General features: G+C 38.2%; 2 protein-coding genes across 2 annotated transcripts in view; both read right to left on the bottom strand.

Annotated features, from left to right (window-relative positions):
* Positions 1 to 1858, bottom strand: part of mipep (mitochondrial intermediate peptidase) — a 26619-nt gene extending 24761 nt beyond the window's left edge. Inside the window, exons 1-2 of the mRNA XM_015403224.1 lie at positions 1441 to 1858; positions 1145 to 1318 (exon numbers count right to left, since the gene is read on the bottom strand). Coding sequence (XP_015258710.1) covers positions 1145 to 1318; positions 1441 to 1587 — 321 coding nt within the window. The 5' untranslated portion in view covers positions 1588 to 1858. The remainder of the gene's footprint in view (positions 1 to 1144; positions 1319 to 1440) is intronic.
* A 2647-nt stretch (positions 1859 to 4505) lies between these two features.
* The window catches only part of brwd1 (bromodomain and WD repeat domain containing 1), a 31250-nt gene continuing 26980 nt past the window's right edge, over positions 4506 to 8775 (bottom strand). Inside the window, exons 39-44 of the mRNA XM_015403225.1 lie at positions 8530 to 8702; positions 8117 to 8245; positions 7861 to 8028; positions 7327 to 7626; positions 7095 to 7241; positions 4506 to 7012 (exon numbers count right to left, since the gene is read on the bottom strand). Of these exons, the coding sequence (XP_015258711.1) occupies positions 5688 to 7012; positions 7095 to 7241; positions 7327 to 7626; positions 7861 to 8028; positions 8117 to 8245; positions 8530 to 8702 (2242 nt within the window). The 3' untranslated portion in view covers positions 4506 to 5687. The remainder of the gene's footprint in view (positions 7013 to 7094; positions 7242 to 7326; positions 7627 to 7860; positions 8029 to 8116; positions 8246 to 8529; positions 8703 to 8775) is intronic.

The following is an 8775-nucleotide window of genomic DNA, read 5'->3' as shown; positions in this document are numbered from 1 at the left end:
TGTCATAAAAACTTGTTTTTCCTCTCCACTGTCGCTACAAGCATGCTTGGTGTGAGGAATTGCCTTCGAGTCAATGAGTCGATGCAATCAACTGGTTTTCCTTAGATAGAAAACTTTGAATCAATCTGACTGTATGATCTGGTGAACTGTAAAGTGCCTTGAGATGAGTTGTGAATTGGCACTAGAGAAATAATTGAATTGAATTGAACAGAAAAAGCAGTAATGGAAACGTTTGAAAGTTGTTTGAAAAAGGATAATAAGAGTTTTACTTTCAGGTCAGCACTGAAGAGTACTACTTTGGAAAACCAGTCACACCCAGGCTGTCAACATGATGAACATTTAACAGAGAGCAAAGATCAATACATTTCACTTTTATAGAAAAAAATAATATATAGTCATATTTATAGGAAATATGTCTATCGTCTTTTTTGAATATTATACTTAAATGTCTCCATTGAGAGCAAAGTGTAATCAAAGTGTAACCTGCATATTCTTCTCTTCCCCTTAAATCTTAGTCAATATTTAAGCTTTTTGCATAAACTGACATTTATAGGGCAAGTTACCGTTTTTGATCACTTGCATACCCCTAACAAATGGAGTCCCACTCCCCCCTCGTCCCTCAGTGAGGTCTAGAAGCACAAGATCTATATCCAGCCATTCAGCTACATGGCTGCACATCTTATTTTGGCATTTGACCAATTAGATGTACCCTTGAATGATGTATTACCTATTGTAAATTAAGTTAAAAAAAAGTTAACAAGTCAAGAAAAAAAAGTAAAAAACTAATTGAAAAGTTAACAATTATATTATTTAGGTTTATAATCTAAAAATGTAAGTGCCTGTATCAGCATTAATGCCTCTAAGGTTATGTTGTACCAAAAAAAATTTGTTTCTTTCACTCTCAGAGTGTTTTTCTTGAATTTCTTATAGAAGAACTTTTGTTACTTTTCTGCATATATTCAGGTAAGTTGGTATCTTGTTTATTACATTGATACTAATTTTGCCATCAAAATATCCATATTTTTGAGTGTTACAAAGGTAATAAGGTCTTGTCCTGGATTCCAATAAAACTATTGGCTTGAAATTGTGATTTTTTAAGTATTTTACTGAGTGCCCTATTAAGGGTTAAAGATGATGAACTCACCAGATCCGCCACTTTGCACAGCCCATCAGAGAGCTGGTCAAAACACTGAACTGTCTCCAGACCTGGGGGGCTGCAGCAGACTCTGTGCAGCAGGAGCTCAGTGTTTCTCAGGGCTGTTTGTGTAGCTACCTGGAAGCCAGCAGGACAGCTGAGCTCTGGCACTCCAAACAAACCCTGCAAACACAGAACAACTGGAATTAGGGCATTACTGTCACGAATACAAGATATATATATATATATATATATATATATATATATATCACAAATACATAAAATAGAAGATATTTAATACAAACCACGTTTTTCTCAAACAGCTCCAGCCTCTTGAGAGGTTTGACATTAAAAGCAGCTCCAACGGGCGACCAGGTGGTAACCTTTCTCCGCACATTGGTCCACAGACACCTGAACTTCACCAAGTGAAGCAGCTTATGTGTAGCAGACATTTTTTTGTTTGTTCTCCTGAAGAACAGAAAGCTCTACTTCAGAGTTAACTGATAGTGATAGAAAGTGACAGCGGACATGCTACACTCTAAGCGTTTATGTTAGCATGTCTGCCAAAACCAAACATAAAAGAATACCTCTTTTAAAAGCGCAGATAAATTAAAAATCGTAACTTCAGGAGGGATAAATTGTATTCATTTATACTGTTGCATATGAAGAGGAGGTGTCCGACTGGAAGGCAAACTGTTGGCATGTTAGCTCACTAGCTAACGCGGATCTAACCTTTTGTTCAACGTCGTACTTTCGTAGAAAATATATGTATAAAAAAAAAAAAAAAAGTCGTTGGAGAATAACAAACACCTCGGATTACATCTTGTTATTCATCATGTCTTTTTTTATTTTACTCATGTTTCCACGTTTTAAATAGGAACAGAATTTTTATTTTATATCCTTCATGACGAAAGTGCCAAAAATAAGTCATCTGTCAAACAGAAGCCTCAAAATAATGCTTTACATCAGAGCTTATGGTTGAAGGGAAAGAATGTCTCGTATGTAGTTAAAAATATAAAGAGAGCAGTTAATAAAATAGAAAAATGGTCATATGAATGGGGATTTAAACAACTGTCAGTAATAAATCCTGTTATATGATTTTCAGTAATAAAATAAATATTGATATAGGAGAAATAAAACTATATGATCAATCTATTAAAAGATAGAATTCAAATATTTAGGATTATGGTTAGATAGTTCATATACATGGAAAATGCACATTAAGCAGTTAAAAACAAAAGGTAAGAAAGAAATAAACCTCATGAAAGCTGTGGCTGGGAATGATTGGGGGGCTGATAAGCAGTCACTATTGAATATCTACAGGGCAGATCAGCAATAGATTATGGATGTATGGTATATAGAGCCGCAGCAAAATCATTGTTACAAATAGCAGATAAATTGCAATATAGGACATTACGTATAGCTACTGGAGCAACTAAAACTACGCCCATTAATGCTCTTTTAATATAGGCTGGAGAAACTCCTTTAGGAATGAGAATGAGAATATGGATCAGATTCCATTTGGGAAAGAGGAAGGTAAATCAATAATTAAAAAGAAAGAAACAGAATTATGGCAAAAAATATGGGATGAAAATGAGAATGGAAGAAGATTACATAGGGTTCAAAAATCTGTAATTGTTAAAAAATTATGGAGAAAGAAACAGAAGGGAAGAGATAATTTATTCTAGATTAAGAACTGGACATATCTACTTGAATTTGTTTCATTTGTTTTTACTAGGGAAGATAAATAATGATTTATGTGAGGGTTGTTAAAGAAAATGTGGATCATGATTTGATGGATCGCATTACATATGTAGCTGAAAGAGAGAGGATGAGGAAGATAACTATGGAAAGAAGGGAGGGAATGGAGTATTAAAGGCATTTTAGTGACAGATGGAGGAGGAAAACTTGGTTATTAATAAAGCATTAATTTTATTTTTACATAACACACACATAAAAAAAATAGAATATAGTAGGTGGAACTATAGAGCTACACACTAATGGACAGTAGGTGGCGGTATGCACCTATAAGCTGTTTGCAATCCGCCAATCTAACAAAGAAGAAGAAGCAGTAGAAGACTTTTTTTTTTTTTTTTACATTAAAAGCACTTTATTTACACAATTCAAACAAACAATTGACGTAAAACAAGTGTCAGTTAAAAATCACTACTAAAGTGAAAACAAGTGTCAGTTTAAATCATTAAATGAGGAGCTTGTTAAAATGCAGAAGGACCTTCAAAATAAAACGTGTCATAAAATAGACATGCAAAGAACTGTTTATGATTTTATGGATAAGATTGTTGCCTTGTAAAACTCACAAACCGTGCATTTTTGTGGAATTTTAATAGTACTTTTAAAAAGATGCATATTAAGCTATGAAGGTTATTTTGTTTCTAAACAATTTGTGCATTGTAAGTGTAAATTTGAAGGGAGAGTTACATTCTAAGTTTTGTATGTGTACAATTAATTAGAAATTTTTTCACACCTGTTCAAATTTTAAGTACACAAATACTCAAAAACCTCTTAAATTCTGTTTTGCTTAAAATGGTTCAGAACTATTGTTGCAAAAATAATTTGTGCATTATAACTTTGGTGTTTTGTAACTATTTTTTTTTTCTTTAATCTGACACAATTACAAAAAAAATTACACCTCTTCAAATTCTTTAGTACAAGTACACAAATTGTGTTTTGTGAGTTGCACATCAAAACTGTCTTCCATTTAGTCCCTACCTGAGTTTGGTCATGAGAGGGGGCTACAAACCCCCCAGTGAACATCCCATGGATTTTTATTTTAAATAACAGGTTTCTGGCACTTAAAGCCCTGGGATCTAATAGTGGTCTTTGGCTACACCTTTTCTGCTCCTTTCAGCAGAGCAACCATGCTGTACTGTCTGCATTTCCACAAAACAAGGGATGTAAAAATGTAGATTCTGTGGCTGCTTAAAAAGTGCACTGAATTTGTAATAAAATGTATTTTGTGTTGAATAAAATATAAGTGTGTTACCATTGTGGGAAAATCAATGCATTAGCTCACAATATCAATTGAATGTATTAGGTTACGATGACGAATCACAAATATATAATCACTTTCAAATGTATAATTCCAAAGGAAAATTGCTGATCTTAATTATGTTCAAACATTTTTACCCTAATTGGCCATTAGTAAAGACAAAGCTTTTACCCTTGGTCCCAGCAAAGCTGTTTTAATACCATTTTATATCATAATTTTGCTTCCTCAAATTCATAATATGAAACTATCAATCTAGTAGATAATAGGATAGAATCTGAATTTAATCACACATACCCTATGAACATATTCCAGCTATGTAAAGTTGCTTATATCTGGTGGTTTTATTTATGTAGAAGGAATAATTACAGAATACACCTTGAAGTGATGTCTTTATTCATGGGAGGAATAATTCATCCATTGCACTCCACGACCACATTTCATCAACAGTTTTACTGTGAAATCTATTTATTAAAGGTGTACGAAAAACATCGGGCGAAAGGTCTTCAAGCGACTGTATTTGGAAACGTCCTCAAAAACAAAAGGGAAAACATGGCTGACAAAGTATTTAGGTCAACTCTGCAAAACGAATTTAATACTGAAAGTGGGTAACACAGAACAATGATAAAAGATCTTCCCAATATGAGAAATTGCAGCATCTTGCTTTTAAGTACATTTGGTTGTTTGTACTTGGCAACAAAAAACAAACAAAAAAAAGTACCAAGTTGTGACACGTGGTGAGGAAATGCAGTTATATGTAAAAGAAAAGAAACAAAGCGAGTCAGATTTAAATAAACGCTTTGCTAGCAACTAATTATTAAATCTCAATCACGTATTTACATCTATTCACTAGAATACAAAATGAAACAAACAAAAAAAATGCTTGGGGAAAGAGAATACGTTTCAATTCATTTGGCTCACCTCACATTACAGTCAAGCTTTAAGTGTCGATATACAAAGGAGTGCTGAAGTCAAAAAAACCTAGGCATGGATTTGTTGGATCCAGTTGATTTGCTCAGACATCTGCCCACCTGGAATCATGTATCATCCTTACCTAAGCTTAAAAAACAAAAACAAAAAAACTGCATCTCTTCAGACTACAGTAAACTTAGTTGACCCCTGAGTTTCTAATGCAAAACTAGTGTATGAAATACCTCATTACAGTGTTTCTTAGTGCAAGCCAGCAATATGCTCGATTAAACAGAGGTATATTAGATAGCACCCAAGCTGACAAGATTCCCCAGAAACAGTTATTCTGCCACATCACAACAACATCCACAGGAGGTGATGGTTTTTTCCCCGTGTCCTTGTGAAAACCACCAGTTCCAATGCTTGAATTTGTATTCAATTTGTATTGTATCTATAAACATGTTTTTCATAGAAAATATAAATAATATCCCTGAATGAAACAGATTCACAGCATTTTATTCTTGAGGACTCCAGTGCTACTACCATAACTTGGCCATCGGGTGTCCCCCTCCCCCCCCCAACCTGTCCAGTAAAGGTCCATCGTCTCTGTAAAGCCCAGCAGCTTCAGCCGCTCTTTCATTCGCTGTCTCGGTAGCTGACCGTCCGCTTGCCTCGGTTCCGGGTGTTGACGCGTCTCGTCGTCTGTGGTTTGCTGTACGACTCGTCGCTGTCCTCCTCGGAGGCTGGTTGGTGGCGGCGCTGCCTGAGCTGGCGGCTCGCGGTCCGCGTGCGAGCTCTCCTCTTTGGACTGCTGTGGGACCCTGAGCTGGAAAAGGAGTTTTCAGAGGCTGAAGACATCTGCTCGCTGTCTGAGTCTGAAGTGTGTTTGCTGCTGCTGTAGCTTTCCTTCCTTTTAGGCTTCGCCTGCCTCAGGTTCCTCCCCCCCTTGTTTGAACGAGCATCCTCTTCCTCGTCCTCTTCGGATGAAGAGCCGCTCTCTCTGCTATCATGCGACTCCTGTTTGGATTCCCTTTTAAAGCTCTTAGAGGAGCCAGACCTGCCGTTACTATTGCTTTTGCTTTGAGGTTCCTTATGTCCATCTTCCTCCTCGTCTTCAGAGTCTGACGTGTAAATCCGTTTCCTCTTGGTGGAAACCTGATTCCTTCCTTCACTAGGAGATGCTCTCTCAGATTTCCTTGTATTATACCTCTCTTCCCTTGACTCGGAGTCTTTTTTGTTTCCATTTCTTTGCCTACGCTGCGTTACTCCAGTCAAATCTTCCTCAGAAGGAGAGTTATCAACAACGTATTTCTTTTTCGGTAGAGCTCGAAGGCGAAGTCTTCTGTTCGGCACATCATCAGAGCCGTCCCACTCTTCCTCCGACGGTCCAGGGGAGCCTTTCCTCCTCGACTTCCTCTGGGGTTTGTATTCCAGCTCAGAACTCTCTGAAGCAGACTTGGAGCGAGGCCTTTTGCTTTTCATTGATCTCCTGGTTTCAAGCTCCGACCCATCGCTGGAGGGACTTCTTTCCCTCTCTACCTTCTTCATCCCTTTCTTCTGTTGGCTGGATCGTTTTGGAAGATCGTCGAGTTCGTCCGATTCGGCACTATCCCGTAGTGTCGTTGAGGCAGATTTGTGTTTATCTTGGCTTTTTGATGCTGACACTTGACTTTTTTTCTTAGAGTCCCTGTGGATAGATTCTTTCTCATTCTTTCCGTTTTGCTGTGGCCGTTTCTGGACACCGTCTTCTTCGTCTGAACTTACAGGAGCTTTTCTTCGTGTGATTTGCCGCTGACTGCCCTCCTCCACCTCACTTCCGACCCTACTTCTTCCAGCTGTCCTTCTGGAGGGTTTGGGAAACAGGAGGACCTGATCCTTCCTCTCCTTTGCATTTTCTTCCGACTCGGAGTTGCTCTCACATCTCCGTTTTCCGCTGTGTCCATTCATGTGGGACAAATTATCTGTCACAAAAACAAACAGTTGTGTAACTGAACAGAGGAACATGAAACTAAATGGAAACAAAAGAAAGAACGGTCGTCTCACCGTTTCCCCTCGTCTTGGCAGCTTGTTTCGTTTTATTCCGTTTGATGGACTTGTAAACTCCATTCTGTTTAATCTGGGAGGAATCATCACTTCCAGTAACATCGTCCTCACTCGAGGATTCATTCGATTCCTGAGTATTCCTGGAATCTAAAATGGTTTTAAGACAAAACTTTAAGATCTAAATTAAAAGTCGACACATCAGTATGTTTTTGACTTTAAAGTCTTCGCCTACCTCTAGTTGACAGCTTTCCATCTGAATCAGAGCTGCTCTGGATCACCGCAGTGCGTTTGCTGATACGGCTGCTGCTGCGTCTAGGCCTGCTCTCTTCCTCTTCATAGTCCTCATCAGACGCCTCCAGGAGCTTTATCTTACTAACTGCATCCCTCGCTGTCTTTCTCTTGAGCAGCCTGGGGGCCGTTGCTTCCTCTTCCCTCTCCGAGTCGTGGGAGGAGGCTCCGTCGGAGTCTCGGTGGCGTCGCTTCTCCCTACGGGACGCTCTGCTGCTATGGCCGTTCATTTTTGCGCTGCCCTCTAAAAAGGAGCCATTCCAAATATTCATCAAATCCATACATTACATTTTAAGAATCTTAACAGTATTAAAAAGTAAAAATTTGCTTTTTCCAAGGTTTTTCAGAGTAGATAAATTTTGGAAAAACTGAAAAGAAAAAAAAAAGTTTGACATCAACCAAGAAGTTCTGTCATATGTTCTTTATTCTGGCTGCTGATTGCACCGATTCAGAATGAAAACAGCAAATCATGTTTCACCTGCTCTGGTTCTGTCTCTAGCAGCTCTGTTCCGGGTCTGCCGTGTGCTTCTACTGGGGTAGTGATGATCCGAGGACTTTGAAGAAACATCTCCATCTTCCTCCTCCTCACCGTCACTCTCACTATCATCCTCCTCTTCATCATCATCTTCACTGTCACTCTTAGCAGCTGGAAACAATAAAATGATTAAATTTATTTCTCGTATTACGACCTGAGGACGAAATGATGCTCTTTCTGGAAGAAGATCCTTTCTGACCTTTTCTCTTCTTCTTGGAAGTTTTGCTTCTTGTAACTCTGGCGTTGAGTCGGCTTTGATGACACTTTGAAGTAGCTGGACGCGTCTCCTCATCTTCTGAATCACTCTGCTCGTTCTCACTTTCAGACTCTTTTAAAAATTTAAAATAAAATAAATCCATGAGAAACATTACTGCTCTGATATTATACTTCTGTTTAAAAGCATTGTTTTCTGAATAGTGAGACTCAGGCAGTACCAAATGCGTTTTTTGCACCATGTTTTTTTCTTCCACACTGTTTACATTTGATTACTGCTTTACTGTCTGAAAAGCTGTACTAAATATAATTTCGTTTTGTATACAAAATGGCAATTAAAGTTGTCTAAGTCAACATACAAGTACTATTATAGCATCTAAAAGCAAAGGTTGCTTGTACCTGGTGAGGATGAGGCAGCTTTGGAGCCGGAGTCGTCCTCTGAGGAGCAGCGACCTGAGCTTCTGCCTCGACTCCGTCTCGTTCTCTCAGGAACAGACACTTTGGCTGAGGTAGATTTCGTTACGGACATTGATTCCAATTTTTCCTGAGTTTTGATAGCGGGCTTTTTGTGACTGGAGGGAAGAAAAAAAAAAAAACATGCACTAGTTTAACCAAGAAGCATTTCAATGTCATGTCTACAAGCGG

Source organism: Cyprinodon variegatus, unplaced genomic scaffold (genome assembly GCF_000732505.1).
Source record: "Cyprinodon variegatus isolate N-32 unplaced genomic scaffold, C_variegatus-1.0 Scaffold1469, whole genome shotgun sequence".
Lineage (NCBI taxonomy): Eukaryota > Metazoa > Chordata > Actinopteri > Cyprinodontiformes > Cyprinodontidae > Cyprinodon > Cyprinodon variegatus.
This window is presented reverse-complemented; position numbering and strand designations above follow the sequence as displayed.